This window comes from Ambystoma mexicanum, chromosome 2q (assembly GCF_040938575.1).
Source record: "Ambystoma mexicanum isolate Mex_15411 chromosome 2q, UKY_AmexF1_1, whole genome shotgun sequence".
Classification (NCBI taxonomy): domain Eukaryota; kingdom Metazoa; phylum Chordata; class Amphibia; order Caudata; family Ambystomatidae; genus Ambystoma; species Ambystoma mexicanum.
Genome location: NC_090924.1, coordinates 312,456,776 through 312,474,187, shown reverse-complemented (window position 1 = coordinate 312,474,187; position 17,412 = coordinate 312,456,776). Strand labels below are relative to the sequence as shown.

Here is a 17,412-nt window from a genome sequence, read left to right as displayed (position 1 = left end):
CAAACCCAGGTGAGAGCCTTCCTAGGCCTCACCGGGTATTACAGGAATTTCAATGAGAACTATGGGACCATAGCTTCTCCACTGAATGTGATCTCCTCTCCAAAATTCCCTAAGAAGGCCAAATGGAATGAGGAATGCAATCAGGCCTTTGAAAACCTGTAGAAAGCTCTTTGCCAAGCACCAGTACTGAGAGCTCCTGACTATCACCAAACTTTCATTGTGCAGACAGATGCTTCTAATGTAGGTATAGGTGCAGTCATTAGCCAACTGGATGAGAAGGGTAGGAAGCACCCCATTTGCTTCATCAGTAGAAAACTGAAGGAACCTGAGACAAGGTGAGCAACAATCGAAAGAGAATGCTTTGCTATTGTGTGGGCACTGAAGTAGTTTAGGCCATACTTGTATGGTTCTACTTTTGTCATTCAGACTGACCACCAACCCTTGAGATGGTTAATGCAAATGAAGGGAGAAAATCCAAAACTACTAAGATGGTCTAACTGCCTGCAAGGGTTTGATTTCACCATTGATCACAGGTCAGGGTGTCGCCATCAAAATGCTGATGGACTCTCTAGGATGTATGTCATCGACTAGAGGTATGAGGTTCATCCAGGAGTGGATTAAATCCTCATGTCCCTTAGTCTGGGTGGGGGTGAGTGTTAGGGAGAATTCTCTGTAAGGCTAATTTCCCAAACCTAGTGAGTCCCCCAGCAGCTTTGCTGGATTGTTGGGGTTTATTTTATTTCTCTCCTGCTAAGAGTGAGATTCTTTTGCTCCGACTCTTAGACATGATTTGAGGTGTTCCTTTAACTTTTATTGTGTTTTATGGGCTATGGGGTCTTTTACTCCATAGGGTCTCGTGTTTTTTGATGTGGGTTACACAGCACCCGTTGTGCCGTAACCCAGGGGTGTCGTAGCGACCCCCCAACATAGACTCCATACCCTGGGACTGACTACTGTCTCCCAGGGCATGTAAAGTCACCATTGGCTTTGCTAGTTCCAAATTATGAACAGAAACCAATACAAACCATCATATTGTGGACGTACTGGTCGGGGCAATTAGATTGCCCCGGGGTCTGTTGTTCGAGGGGGCACGTCTCTGTCCCCCCTGATCGAGTTTTGGCTGGTGGCAGTGGATACTACTTTTTATATTCCACCGCAAATATATCTCTATGGGATTTTCCCATTGTTCGAGGCTACCAACTTTAATTATTTAATTCTTATAGCCTCGAACATACCGCCGGTTTATTTATTTAATATTAATTCACCGGTTGGTATTTTTTGCCAGAACGCAATTCTAAAATGGCGTTTGTTTTTTGTTCTGTGACTCCAACCCAAGTCGAGCCCTTTGTTCCACTTTTTGGCAGGCTTCTCCACAGAAGCCTCCAAAAGTGGTGCCACTCTGTCTGGGTACCACAGGGGGTGTGGGAGGGGGTTTAGGCACCCTGGACTGAGTTACCTTGGTAACTCAAGTCGCACTCTTGTGTGATTGGCCCAAGTGGTGAGCCGGCCGGCTCACCACTTAGCATGTTTGATGGACATCTAGGCTGAGTGAATGGGGGTGTGCTGCATAAAAGCAGGGCTTTGGGGACTGGAACTTCAGAAGTCGCCACAGGACCTAAGAATCCGAGGAGGGAGAAGCTGAGCCGACCTGCAACGACGACACCATCGGTGGAGCCCTGCCGGACCATCTCACCACTTTTCCCGATGACAGAGGAGATCTCCAGTCCCGAGAGTCTTCTTCCTTTGACTAGTGGGGATAACCAGTTTCGCCTTCTTTTCACCTTCCTGGAGCATCTCGTGGCCGCTTTGCCCGTGCCAAGCACCCCGGCAACCAGAATATCACGATTTACCACTACCGCAAAGAGAAGGGTAGTGCCTTTTAACCGGAGAACTCTGAGGCTGGTTTCTTCCCTGGCAGTGCAACGACCATCTTTCCTCCACGGCGAGACCTCTTCCTTCTCTGGACGAAACACTGACTTGCACCTGCCGCCAGGAACAACTGCCCCCGCTGGAGCTTCCTTCACACTTAAGGTACTGTGTCCTGCCTGGCTTCCCTTGTGACAGATCGTTCGGGGTGACAGTAAAGCCTCGACTTTCTAACCTGGGCTAGCCTGGGACAACCTAGCTAACTTTTCCTGACTTGAATTTCATCATTTTTGTGCGAACTATCTACAAGACTCTTTGGGCATAACCCCACTGTGTGAACCTACACCCCTTCTGCTTGCTCTCTCCAAGAGTGGGCCTTGCAATTGACTTCCTTGCTTCCCAATAGAACTCGGCCTATCCTGCCTTACTGTGGTTCGTTGGAAAAGTATTGAAACTTGTGTGCTTCCTAAACCCTGCCTTTTTCCTCCCTTTTCTTTACAACTTATTAGAGTGTCATCTTATGTTAAGCGCTCACCTCTGTCTGAAAATAAGTGGTGTTTCTCACTAAGACTCATCTAATAAGTGAATAGGGTTGTATATATATGATAGTGACTGTGTGCTGAATTTACTCACCTCGTTTTTGCTAGTGTAAATTACAAGTGTGTTTTTAAATAAATAATTATATACTTTTACACCAAAGCTCTGGTCAGTGATTGTTTGTGCTACTGTGTCTCTGTAACTATTGTGTTTACTCTGCATACTGCCTAACTCTTCTTGAAGGAAGTCTGACTGCTCAGCCACAGCTACCAAGTGAACTCTGTGTGGTACAGACTGCTACCAAGTGGGTTTACTGCCAAACACCTGTAGTCTTAAATCTTTTGCAGTGGTCCCTAAGGGAACTGCACAGCTTTCTGCCTAACAATGAGTGATTGAACTTTGAAACCGAGAGATGATGCCCTTGACAGAGTGGTCCGGCACTGTGTGGGTGCTCATTCCAAAGTCTCTGTAGGGTATCCAATTGAGAGTTAAGAAAGGTGAAAGATTGGCGAAAGAACTGCACATCAAAGTGGTCCTACGACAGGTCAAGGAAAGCCCTGTGCACAATCGAAAGTCTTCGATGTTGATGTTCCCAAGCAAGTTGATGACCGGTCCAACCGAGCCCGAAGGAGGGAGATCTATTAGAAGCTTTTGGGATAAAGCTAGTTTGTGTTAAAGTGAAACAAAGTTTGTCCAAGCCTGGCAAAGGGAGACTGATTGACTATTATGTTGAAACGGATCCAAGACCGGCTGAAATTGGATACGTGAAAATCTAACAAGCATTGTAAAAAGGGATTTGAGCCCGGCTGAGGGGGATTCTGAGGTGGATAGTAAATCACCTGAGAAATTGAGTACGTGTGAAAACCTAAGAGGAAAGGAACAATTGTTTGTTTGTCGCACCAGGCCCTCTGAAATTATAGACTTTGAAAGGCAGAGAGACTTGGGGACAAAAGAGCCTGATGCTAATATTTGAACTGCACCCTCGTGGTAGAAAAGTCAGAGATTGTGCTAAGCCCGAGTGTACCGCCTTGTCCCGTAATGAAAACATGGGGAAGGGAGGACAGCGGCCTGAACATCCTGACATATTCTTTCTTGAACACTTCTTTCTTTTGCATAACATTGTTTCCCACACCATTTGTATTTAGAGGTAAGGATTGGCAATATGTTTATTAGTATAGGCCCTTTTATTTTGACAAGACACCACTAGAACTGCGTCATTATTTGATGGTCGTGGCTTGCTCCGACCTGTAGATTTAGGCTTTTTTCTAAACCTTTTTGAAGTTCAATAGACACCCTTGAACTGTGGTTACTTGTGTCTGTTTTACCATTGATGAAATACCGGAGAGGTGGGCATCACAATGTTTACTCGCTTCTATTCAATGTCTGCTTCTCTCAGTTAATTTTTTGACCTGGAGCTGCCAGTTTGAACTGGTCCTATAGCACAAGGACCTCCATAAACCACATACAAAAGAAAACAAGGCAACTTTGCCTTATTATAACTGGCGCTTCTCAGTTGGTCCTTAGAGAGGGAAATTCCCAAAATATTTAAATCCAACGTTCTCATAAATTCAAATCAAAGCTTCAAATCAAAGCAACAGTTAGATCTGTGCAGTTTTGGCCAGGAATGTTTTATTCACATCCCTGTTTTTATAATTAAATTTATTCTGAATGTGATCTGTTGGGCGATCATATTTTGCCATCAATATACATTGAGCCAATGCATTTCGGTGTAAACCTTCATCAGGGCTGTATATAGGCTCTTGATTACATCATCAAGCTACACATAGTCATACATATGTTAATACAAGTTCATTGAATGATTTATATACAATACATAATCGAATTCACACATACCATGTTGTTTGTCCCACGAATATTCAATTGGTACACCAGAAAAAATAAATGAAAAACAGAATTTTCATTTAGTATCAGCGTTACAAAATTCTATGTACATAGTATAAGGACAGAAGAGTGTCCTACCTGATCACTTTCATGCAAATCTGGTAAGCCCCAAAAGGCTTTTCTTTTTGCAACCCTCACGGCTCCAGCCACGTGTGTTGCAAATGCGTGGAGAAACGCATTCGTTAAACTTGTCCCTGTGAAAAAACTGGCTATTTAGACAACCGTTCTAGCATGTCTTTAATGATCAAAGCGGCGGATGTTCTCCGACATTTACCTTCAATTCCTGTGTTGTTCTGCCTACTGCAGAGAGACATGCACCTGCACGTCTCTTAGTTCTATTTAAACGTTGCCTTGGAGACGGAGTCGAGGCGCCGAGGTCCGACAGGAATGCCGGAGCACATATGCCTCGCGCCCCACCCCCGGGTGATTACCCTGGGGCGGGGATGTCTCCATGACAACTCCTGAAACGCTATGTGTTACCAAGCTGTCAGCGCCTTTCTCGTGTGATTGACATTACTTTCGGACTATTACTGTGAATGCATGTACATAGTAGTGTGTAACTACATGTGTTTTTTGTAATTAAACATTCATGACTGCGTATGAACTCCCACAACAGCCGTCGTAATGGCCAACCAGGTCTGGAGTCCAGACATTCACATATGAAACGGAAGTAATTTGACACTTGGAGTGACATTTGTTTCTAATTTCATAATATCATGTACTAGATTGTCTAAAACATTGTTTGGGTGAAGGTTTTCTGCTTGTCCTGGTGCCTGCTTTAATTAAGACCTACCGTTTGAGACCCGCAAATGAGGAACCTAAATACTTCACCTAGTATGTTAATTAGCTTTGTACAAAACCTGCAAGCATTAGCCAGTAGAGGTAGCGATACATGGTTACCCGCAATAATGATGAATTTAGAACAGTACAAATTATACAAGACAGATTACACTTATAACATGCATTCACACTACTATGTACATGCATTCACAGTAATAGTCCGAAAGTAATGTCAATCACACGAGAAAGGCGCTGACAGCTTGGTAACACATAGCGTTTCAGGAGTTGTCATGGAGACATCCCCGCCCCAGGGTAATCACCCGGGGTGGGGCGCGAGGCGTACGTGCTCTGGCATTCCTGTCGGACCTCGGCACCTCGACTCCGTCTCCAAGGCAACGTTTAAACAGAACTAAGAGACGTGCGCATGCATGTCTCTCTGCAGTAGGCAGAACAACACCGGAATTGAAGGTAAATGGCAGAGAACATCCGCCGCTTTGATCATTAAAGACATGCTAGAACGGTTGTCTAAATAGCCTGTTTCTTTCACAGAGACAAGTTTAACGTATGCGTTTCTCCACGCATTTGCAACACACGTGGCTGGAGCCGTGAGCGTTGCAAAAAGTAAAGCCTTTTGGGGCTTACCAGATTTGCATGAAAGTGATCAGGTAGGACACTCTTCTGTCCTTATACTATGTACATAGAATTTTGTAACGCTGATACTAAATGAAAATTCTGTTTTTCATTTATTTTTTCTGGCGAACCAACTGAATATTCGTGGGACAAACAAAATGGTATGTGTGAATTCGATTATGTATTGTATATAAATCCTTCAATGAACTTGTATTAACATATGTATGACTATGTGTAGCTTGATGATGTAATCAAGAGCCTATATGCAGCCCTGATGAAGGTTTACACCGAAATGCATTGGCTCAATGTATATTGATGGCAAAATATGATCGCCCAACAGATCACATTCAGAATAAATTTAATTATAAAAACAGGGATGTGAATAAAACATTCCTGGCCAAAACTGCACAGATCTAACTGTTGCTTTGATTTGAAGCTTTGATTTGAATTTATGAGAACGTTGGATTTAAATATTTTGGGAATTTGCAGCCCTCTCTAAGGGCCAACTGAGAAGCGCCAGTTATAATAAGGCAAAGTTGGCTTGTTTTCTTTTGTATGTGTCTTACCATTGATATCATGCCATCCTTACAGTAGGCGGTTCAACAAAACAAGCAACCAGCTCCCTACACATACGAAAATGAATACCAAGATGCGTGTTTAAGGCTCAGTCCACGTCCCCGCATGGTAAGGGACAGGAAGTTCAAAGGTGGTGGTGAGTCTGCAAGTGATTACAATCTACCCAATCCAAATCCGAACCTGGACAACACAAACATCTAAAAATAGTTACGTGAGAGCGGTCCGAGGGGACATGGTTGGGTCACTATTTAAGTCATAGGCTTTCCCACAATGGTGTAGGTGTTTGGAGGCAAAAAGGAGCAGCTTTGGAGACTAGAGACACTAGCAGAAGGAGGCTGCATTGTAGCGTGAAGAGGAAGGCAGGAGAGAGGCTGTGAAGGATAATGATTAGGTACTTTTCCTGCAAGTGTCGATACCCAGTCTTGGTGTCTTTTATAGATTCACATACTTTAGAATAATTCCCCCCATTGGCTGGGAACCACCGTAAACCCCATTTACATTTAACCGCAATGAAAGGTACTTCCAGCCTATTTCAGCAGGCCTCTACTCCATTAAAAGCTCATGCACAGCCAGCCCATTGCGACACACCCTGTGCTGCAAGCCCACATTCTACAGCCTGTTTCCTCTTACATTCGTGACACATGTTCAATAGGAATAACAGACTAACCAAAGCCTCTTTATTGACAAATGTTGAAGCACAGCTGATTCAGCATATTCAATGCTGTTCGCATAGTCTCCCTTTCATCCTCTTCAGTTTCCGACTGGATAAGCCATTTGTCAACGGAAAGGATACATGTGAATGCCTGGTCTCCTCACATGAGCAGTCACCGGTGCTTAACAATTCATGAGCGTTAATCAGAATGCTAAAGTGAGACCCTAAGAAATGAAAAAAGCACCCAGAAACTGAAACTGCAGACATTTTTGGTGTTTTTTAACATAGCCATATGGAAGTACACATCCATCAAATCCAGGACGCAGATGAAATCTCCCTTTTAGACTGAGAGCATGACATTTTTCTGCGTGACTATCTTGAAGTTTTTTTTTTACACTTGTTGAATGTGTGCAGGTCCATAATGGGCCTATGCCCTTTGTCTCTCTCTTAAATAAGAAAGTATCTCGAGGAGTTGCCCTAGCCCCTATCCCCCACAGAAACAAAACTGATGGAACCTTTCAATAGCATCTGCAGCACTTCCTCCAATAGCTGTGCATGGTGTTTCTGGGGCACTCCACTCCTCCGGTGCTGGCATAGGGGGAGATATTTCAATTAACTCTTGCCACGATGTCCAGCTCCCATTTGTCCAATGTTTGGGCCGCCAAGTTGACAAATGTCTTGAGACCCTTCCTCCCACCGGGGTGCTGTGGGTGTAAAGGGCTGGTGGAAAGTCCATTTTTGGGAGGTTTGAGGCCTCCCTCCAATCCACTGGTTACCCCTTCTGCAGACCCTGTGGACTGGAAGAAAGAATCCCCCCCTCTCCCCTCCACTTAGGCTGATGGGGTGCGAACTTCGCTGAAGATGCCTGAAGGTATGACTGGCATCGATGAGGGGCAGAAGAGCTTTGACTTCTTGGCAGGCCAGCCAACGATACACTTGCAGCCTGTGTACTCACGGTCTCGGTCTTAGAAGAGGTAACCGCCTCGTCACTGATCTTCCAGAAGAGCTGTGCCACATCATATGGAAGATCCAAGAGTCTGGACTGCACCCACGGCCTAAAACCTGCAGGCTTTAGCCAGGATTGCCACCCGAGTACCCCGCTGTTCATACCACAGAACACGTTTTCTGAGGTCAGGATTCCCTCAGGGGCCAGTTCTTCAGCCTACCTTATCTTCCGGAAGAAACTCAAAGAGGGACGGCACCTTATTCCGTAAGTCCCTCTCATACCGGGCTAGCACAGCACAGCTGTTGGACGCACGTGCAGCCACGGTCGCTGGCTAAATCACCTTCCTCCTAGCAGCATCAAGCCTACAGGACTATTTGTCCGGGGGCAAGACAGAGTAGGCACCTGGGGTGGCTGACTTGCATCTGACGACAGTAGCCATATTTGAATCAGGCCACGGTTGATTCCTAATGAATACATGGGCAATGTTTGAGGGTTTGTACTTTATATTAGCCCAGCTGCCAGTCGCACAAGTTGAAGCTAGGGCCTTGTAGACCTGCTGGCCCAATCACAGGACATCGAGGCTCAAAATGGGCCCTCATTAACCACTGACTAGAGATAATTGAGTCTTGCCGAGTAAGGAATAATGTGCTGTGTGCATGTATAGAATTGTGGCAAGTTACTTTTTATGGTTGGCCAGTAGCTTTTAATTGTTCACCTATTTGACATTATGGGGACCAGGAAGGCCGACTTGTAGGCCTTGTTCAGTCTAGCCATCAAAACAAACTCTTCTTCTTCCTCCTCTTCTCCCTCCACATCCAGTCACATATAGCTCGCCACACACACCATCAAGCCAAGAAGAACAAGTTACTTACCCTTGGTAACGTTCTTTCGATTGGAAGTTCCTTCCACATATTCCTCATCTTTGATATTCGATATCCAGCAAAAATATTTCGGAAGAGGCCGCTGTGCGTCAATGCGGTTGACTCGATGTCCCTCGAGGGCCTCCGTCTCTAGGATGATGTCATTGAGGGCATATATAGCATGCGCAGCGCCCGATGGCTTCAGTTGTTTTGTCTTACAGTAGTACCTGCATAACCCCGGGTTTGACCATACTCAACTTTGAACGAGCAAAAGCTGTAACAGCATTGGAAATTCTACTGTGGGGTAGGCTGGGCGGGTGATGAGGAATGTGTGGCAGGAACATCCAGTCGAAAGAACGTTATCAGGGGTTACTTACTTGTTCTTCAAATGGATTGTGCCCTCCCACGTATTCCTCATCTTTGATAGACTCCCAACACAATATTATATTTGGTGGAGGGAGTAAGAATTTAGTTTTTAATGGTTTTCATGAAACGAGTGCAGGACAGCTTTCCCAAAGCTTCCATCCTGACCGAGGGAAGACTCAAAGCAGTAATGTTTTGTTAACGTGTGATTAGTAGACCACGTAGCAGCCTCACAAATGCTTTTTATCGCTACACCCCTTTGCAGGGCTGTAGAGGTAGCCATGCCCCTGGTGGAATGAGTCCTTAATCCTTCAGAAGGCTCATTTCCTGCCAGTCTGTAGCATTCTGAAATTGTCAGAATGATCCACCTGGATAGGGTAACAGCCTGACCTAGCTTGTGGCCTGTATAGCGTATGAAAAGCTGATCATCAATACAAAGTTTTGACAGCCTAGATATGTAAAAGCTCAAAGCTCTTTGTGAGTCCAACCTATGTAATCTCTCCTCCTCTTTGCCAGGATGAGGGGGAGGGTAGAAAGTAGTTAAAACAATTTTGTGCCCCACATGAAAATCAGAAATGATTTTGGGGGAAAAGGAAGGCTTAACCCTCTGAACAATCCTATCCTTATCTTTTTTTTTATTTTTTACATTTATAAGAAGATGGAAGATAGTAAAGGATGGCTTGGATGAAAGTGCCTGCAGTTCACTCACTCTACGGGCTGAAGCTAATGCTACCAAGAGAACCGTTTTAAAGTTAACAATCTTAATGGACATGAATGTAAAGGTTCAAAGGGTGCACACATTAGAAATGTTAGTACCAGATTAAGGTCCCAAACTGGAACCTGGAAGGGAGATGGGGGACACACATTGGTGAGCCCCTTCAGAAATTGTGTCACCAGTGGAATTTTAGAATATGAACATTCTTCTGACAAGCTCTTATAGATGGAAAGCGCCGCCAAGTAGGCCTTAATATGAGCCCCAGATTGGCCAAGGAACATAGAAAGGATAACACCTCCAGTGTTTTGCACAGAAAAGGGTCTACATTCTTGTCTTTGCACCAGTTGCAGAATTTTTTCCAATGGCAACGGTACAAGGACTTAGTTGCTGGCCTTTGCAAAATCTCCATTACGTCATTCAGGAGGTCCCAATCCTTGTATCTTAGCCTTTCAGAAACCATGGGTGAAAGTTGCGTGTCTTGACCTCTGGATGGAGAACCCAACCCTCCTCTTGCGAGAGAAGGTCCTCTCTTTGTGGAAGACGTATTGAGGGCAGACATGTCTAAAAGGCCCGGGTGGCACGTCCTCCAGGACCAATCTGGGGCAATTAGGATCATGCGCTTCCTGAACTTTCTCAACCTCCTGATCACGTGAGGAATGACGGGGACTGGAGGAAATGCATACAGGAGTGGAAACTCCCAGTCCACTATGAACACGTCCCCTAGAGCTCCTCTTGGGGGAAATTCCCTGGAGCAATACAGTTTGAACTTCCAGTTGGCACTGGTCGCGAACAGATCCACTTGAGGGGTTCCCCAAAGGGTGAAGATCTCTTGAAGGACGTCCTGAGCTAGTTCCCAGTCATGGGAGACTGTGCTCTGCCTGCTCAGAGCATCCGCCGCCGTGTTCTCTTCTCCGGCTAGGTGAACTGCCGATAGAGAGATTCCTTCTTGAATTGCCCAATACCGGTGCTGCATTGCGTCTCTGCACAGTGGTAGTGACCGTACACCTCCTCTCTTTTTGAGGTAGTACATGGCCACTGTGTTGTCCATCATTATCAGGACATTCTTTCCCCGTACAGAGGGCAGAAAGGCCTTCAGCGCTAGTCTGATTGCCCTCAGCTCCAAAATATTGATATGTAGTTTGGACTACAATGGAGACCAACGACCGCTGACTGTCAGATCATTGGTGTGGGCTACCCACCCCGTGAGTGAGGCATCCGTCACTACAGTTATCTCCGGCCATGGTTGCCAAAAGGGTTCTCCCTTCAGAATGTTGTCCTTGCAGGTCCACCACAGAAGATCCTGTGCGACCCTGCTTGGAACCTGAAGTAGGTCCGACATGTTTCCAGAGAACTGGGACCATTGAGTTCTGAGGGCCCATTGACGGGAGCTCATTCTCAGGCGTGCCTCTGGGACCAGAAAAATGCAACCTCAAATTGTCAAAGGCCGGGAGATGCTGGGCACTCTGAAACATTGTGACCATCTGCAGAATGTCTAGAACTCTCACCTTGAGTGGCAAGCTCTTTCCCAAGGACGTATCCAGTACAGCCCTGATGAACGGGAGCTTTTGAGAAGGTGTCATATAGGACTTCTTGTAATTGAGGGAGAAGCCCAGTCTGTGAAGAGAGTGGCAGGTCACGCTGAGATGATGGAGGACTTGTTTGGGAGAAAGCATCCTCGTCAGCCAATCGTCCAGGTAGGGGTAGACGTGAACCCCCCCCCCCTCCTGAGACTCGCTGCCACCACTGCCATCAGTTTGGTGAAAACCCTCGGGTGGAGGTCAGCCCAAATGGCAGAACTCGAAACTGATGAGAACTTCCAAGAGCGAACCTCAGGTATTTTCTGTGCTTTAGATGGATTGACACATGAAAATAAGCATCATGAAGGTCCAATGACACCATCCAATCCTGGAGAAAATCTGAGAAAGTGTGACCATCTTAAATTTGTCCTTCCTGAGGAACTTGTTCAAGTATCTCAAGTTCAAGATGGGTCTCAGTCCTCCGTCCTTCTTGGGGATTAGGAAATATGGAGAACACCATCCCTTGTTCATCTCTGCTACAGGCACTGGTTCTATAGAGCCTTTCTGAAGCAGAGTTAAAATTCCCTGCACAAGGAGCGGATCTGGAATCCTCAAAGAGTGGCTTCCCAGTGAATTGCTCCAAGGTCTCTGAATGAAAGGAAGGCAGTACCCGTGGGCTATGGTTTCCAATGCCCAAGCATCCGAAGTAATGTCTTGCCATTCTTCTAGATGCTGAGACAGTCTGCCTCCCACTGGTGAACTGTGACTCAAAACTATCTCAGAGGTTTTGAGGTGGCTGATGCAGTGGCTGATGGTAAAGATGTCCCTGCTTGAGCGGGCTTCGCACCTCTCCCTCATCCACCTCAAAGGAATCTTCTTTGGCCTCTTTGACCAGCCATTCCTCTCGCTCTTCCAACTGAGGAGTAGTAGCGAAAATATCTACCCCTCCAAGGCTGTCCACTGGGGTGAAAGGGCTGAGGCTGCGTAATAGCGGCACCTAAAGATTTGGCCAGCCACCTTTGAGGTCTGCAACTTCTCAAGGCTTTCGTCAGCCTTATAGCCAAAAAAGGTGAGACCGGTCAAAGGGCATGTTGAGGAATCTGGATTGCACATCCGGTGCAAATCCTAACTTCCTCAACCACGCAAATCTGGGTATTACGGTGCTATTAACCATGGATATGCTGATGCTGTTAGCAGGATCCAGACCCGACTGAAGAGACTCTCACATGGCTTCTTTGCCGTCTCTAACAATAGCCAAGAACCCGTCTCTTTCCTCCCCCTCGGGAATGTGCTCTGCCGCCATGGAAATGCAGTCCCATAGAGTGAACGAGAATTTTGCAAGGGCACTTGTTGAGTTAGCTGACTTGAGCGCCATACTCCCTGCTGAAAATATCTTTCTTGCCCATCCATCTACTCGTCATCCCTAACTGGAGGGATAGTAGGATATGCTGTCTGCTTGGAAGTTGCGGTAGCTGCCTGTACCACCAGACTCTCTGAAGTGGGGTGTTTAGACAGGTAGTCTGGGTCACTACTGGAAAGACAGTATTTTTTGGTCAGGGTTTTGTTCACTGCCAGATTAGTCTCTGGCATCTCCCAATTTGCTGCCACCCTTTTTTGGAGAGCAATATGAAAAGGCAGAATAGGATCCATCTGTGGACCCTTATCCAGGATGTCAGTCAGATCATCCTATTGAAATGGTAGGGGAGGACTACTCCACCCGATATAGCCTACTACCTTGGACATTAACTGTCTATATGAAGCATCAGCGTGCTCGCCAGCCTTAGGTCTTCTAAAATCTAGTTCAGGTGAGGTCTCTACTCCACTGGCCATCTGTACATTATCAAAAAGGTGTTTCAACCTTGATTCTTCAGAAATAAAACTTTCAGGCACATTTGTTCCAAACTGGAGACCAAAAGGTGCATCATTATCTGAAGGTTCATTCTCATCATGTATTGAGGTGAGAGACTTAAAATATTCTTTCCTTGGTAAAGGAACATACTTTTTTTCAGGTATAGGTACAAGGGTTTGAAAAACTGTGGATTCGACGCTCGAGGAGCCGTCAAAGTCTTTTTTGGCTTCGCTGGCACCATGGGTTTAGATGGCGCGGTTGGCGTCGAGGGTACAGCTGGCGTCGAGGGTGCAGGTGGCATTGATGGCCCTGTGCTGTTGACGTAGGAGCCGGCGTCGAAGCTGTCGTCAATGTCGAGGGCTTGGCTGGTGTTGAGGGCACAGCAGGCGTCGACGACCTCGACTAATGTTTATGTTTTCAGCTCAAAGGATCCTTTCCTGGTCATCGCGTCGAGGCCTCAAAGGCTCCCGATAAGGATCAGGCCTTCGTCCCGGGCTCAAGGGATCGTGGGATTTGGCTCAAGCCCTTTCCTTACTGGCTTCTTTAAAAGGCACGGTAGGAGCATGGCTTGCCGTGGGTTTTTGTTGTTGAAATAATTTCTGCATTTCTGCTCTAAATGCGTCCCATTCGGGAGGTGTGGAGTTTTTAGTGGGGCAAGATACCCTCTCAGGGGAGGTATCAGACAACGAAGTCAAAGAAGGCGACCTATGGGGCCTCTTCATTCGACTTCCTCGATGACGATGAGGAGTGGTGGGAGCCACTCCAACTTTCTTCCTCAAAGGAGTCGCCCCTCGACTCGTCGGTCGAAGGTCTTTTTGGCTGCGGTAGATGGATGTTTTTGGGGGTTCCTACCTACTGCCAATTTCCCCTTTCGCTCCTTCAGGGCCGTTCCGATCATAGACTAGCACTTGGAGCATGCCGAGGTCCAATGCTTCACCCCGAGACACCATAGACTTATATGGTGTGTGGGTCGGTTAACAACATTTTTGAAGTCACAATCTCGACACTACTTGAACTTGGTCTTCGGGGTAGTCGGTGTCGTTGAACAAAACATTATCGCAAAGATAACAATGAAGCCCGCCGTATTTCTCGAAGCGATAGCTAAAGCGGAAAAACAGAAATCAAGCCAACGGGCGCTGAGCGTGCTATATATGCCCTCAATTACATCATCCTCGAGACAGAGGCCCTCGAGGGACATCGAGTAGACTGGATCGAAACACAGCGCCCTCTGCCGAAAAAGAAATTCCGAAGTAGCTGAAGCTGATATTGAATATCAAAGAAAAGGAATAAGTGGGAGGACACAATCCATTCAAACGGCCATGTGGCGTCCAGTGGAGAGGAGACTGGAGGCTCCTAGTTTGATGTCTCTTTAGGAGTTGTGACCCACACACGATTTCACCTTCCTCAGACAGGGGATAGAATGCGATCCACTGACAACATTGGGCTAAATCTTGCCAGCAGCGACACCACTTCCACCAACTGAACACAGACAGGTCTTTGGTGGTGACAATTCCAACATTGGTTGCTCTGCCGACATCACTTCACTCGGTGGTGAGGAATACACGACTAGCAAAGGCGGCACGGACAACAGACACTTCACTTTCTTAGCTGACAAGAATACCAGATCGGCCCCTCTCCCCCGGTACCTGACAGTGATTTAACAGTTCACTTGTTTAATCCCGACAGGGTTCTGAAGCTGGCCTGGGTGCAAGAGTTCAGTCTCCAGAATCCGGGGCTGCAGGCATGGTTTTTTCCTTCTTCACTCGCTTACTCTCACCCCTTCTGCACCATTGTGTTTTTTCTTCTCCTTTTCAGGCCCCTTCACTTTTTCTGATTCTTGAGGTCAGTCGTTGGCAGAGGTCGAAGGGCTGGTCATTATGAGGGAGCAGTTCATACAGCGTTCATGGGGATCCTCCTGCTAAATGTTCTTCCACAAACACTACAGTTTGAAAAGGCACATCCGTTCTTTTCCTTTTCAGGCTAGTTATAAAACCAAAGAGCCATAGCATCTACCCGAATAAAAACAGACCACCGAGCTCTGCCACGATCTGGAAGTCAAAAATCAAAATGAATAGCAATATATGCCAAATAGCAGCAGCTAACTTTCCTTCTCCAAAAAAGGAATCTGAAAGTAGGCTGTAAACTGTAGGCTGTAGAATGTGAAGAGGAACAAAAAAAGGAGGAGACGAAGAGGGAAGGTGAACAGAGGAGGTGGAAGCTGACATCAAGATGGGAGAAGAGGAGAATATACAGAAAGCAGTTGGAGGAAATGTCAGGAGAGAGGCAGCAGAGAGAAGGTGGTGAGTAGTAATGAGAAGGTTGGGAGAATCGTTTGGAGGAAACTCGAGAAGTCAGAAGAAAGGAGGAGAAAAGTACTACGGAAGAGGTGGACAAAGAAAGGGGAAGGAGCAGAAGGGGAATAGCAGGAGGTGTTGAGGAGAAAAAGCAGAAACGTCATCAACCTGACAAGAGCTGGTTGAAGGGTGAGCGCGTGACAGAGCGTCAAGAAGGAACATAAGATGGTGAATGAGGAGTATAGTGGAGAGAAGAGGACTAGGAGGAGGTCAGACCCCTTTAGGGACAAAGATAGTTGCAACTTCGAGAAGGTAGTCTAGGGATGGGAATTGGGGACTAGCAACTGGACGCTGTGGCAGGGCGGTGGAGAACTTAGCCAGACCCAGCTTGTAGAAAGTCTCTGGTGGCAAGTCTCTTTGTGAAAGACTTGAGGTTCAGCTTGGCATATCCAGCCCTACTGTTGCCCAGGTCTAACATGAAAGCACATGAGGCCCTGAGACTTAAGCGAAGGGGCCACCCTGGAGGAGCAGCAGAAAACCTGCATCAGCAAGGACCAAGAAAGAAGTGCTGGGACACTGAATCTCCCAAGACTAAATGAATTAATAATCGCTGCATCCTGGAGGGCAGCCCAGTTTTAGGATTAAGACACCTGGATATTTTATGGTTTGAACGCCAAGTCGAGGGATTTCTGCTGTTACATTATACTTTAACTAGCTGGCCAACAGGTGTACCAAATAAAAAGTTTAAACCCAAGATTTTTGTGTCCGTCTGACATTGATCCCTTTTGGCTTCTGGACTGTGTCTATTATATGGATTTGTGTCAGACTTTATCAATCAGGGCTTCTCCCCTTACCTGTGAAAACAGCTGGTGGCTCCGAACTCGCTGGTTTAGACACCAAATAACAAATGTGCCCAGATGTGTGACATGGTGTAAACAGGCATTTTACATTCAGAGAGCCCACCTGCAAATAAATCAGAGCACATTTTAAGGTGTTTCAAGGAGTTGTCATTCATTTGGTACATCCCCCAGCACCCTTACCCTCCAGTTTCTTTAACCACAGTCGGACCCCACAGCAAATAGGAAATATTACAGCAGAACTATGTACATTTTGTGGAATTAATTAAAATAAGTATACAGGCTACTAACATATTGAATTTCATTTCTAATGTCCCTGCGCTTCTAGATTGAAAACACTCTCCCAAGGAGAACCTGTCTAAGGCTTATGCCCACTGATGCTGTTGCGACAGCATATCACAAATTGACACATATTTGTTGATCAGACTAATTATAATAAGTGGCAGATGGGTAAAATACTACATTTAGCACCTGTGTAGCAGTGTTTAAAAAAACTGCAGCACATTGAAAGATGACAAATTTGCACTTTTTTGTTGTGAGCAAGGAATTGCAACATGCTGGATGGTCTGCACGGTACCTTGGTTATTGCATGGTACAGCACAAAAGCAGATTTGAATACCAGCTTGTCCATTTATTGTATAGATACAGATTTAAGTGTTTACATCTGGGCAGTCTTTCAATAAGATGCAACATATGTGGACAAATACATCAACTTCTTCTCTAATATGAGTAAAACTCTGAGGGAATTCCAAAAAGAAGACCACTCCAGGTGTTGTTTTATATTTCATTTATGGTATTAACGAAGAGAGCATCTGAAAACAAGTAAATAACATCACAATCTAAAGAACAGTAGCGTAGTTAAATTTACAAAAATGAGGAAGCCACTGCTCTGAGAACGAGCCGTGCCAAGTCATCCATTTTTTGGAATGGTTCCCAAGTTTTAGCTCACTGTACCTTTCACAGAGGAGAAATATCTTTTTGTAGATCAGCCTGGGCCTGCCCAAAAGGACAGCCCAGCATCGAAATGTTAGGCAATTCTCTTCTGAATAAGTGTGCCAAGAAGCTCCC

The 17,412-nt window shown here is 45.9% G+C and overlaps 1 protein-coding gene across 6 annotated transcripts in view; it reads right to left on the bottom strand.

The window, feature by feature from the left end:
- HAGH (hydroxyacylglutathione hydrolase) overlaps positions 1-17,412 on the bottom strand; it is a 933,635-nt gene that overhangs the window by 430,943 nt on the left and 485,280 nt on the right. For all 6 annotated transcript variants that reach the window (XM_069647285.1, XM_069647283.1, XM_069647282.1 and 3 more), the window contains exon 5: positions 16,342-16,450. In XM_069647285.1, the coding sequence (XP_069503386.1) occupies positions 16,342-16,450 (109 nt within the window). The remainder of the gene's footprint in view (positions 1-16,341; positions 16,451-17,412) is intronic.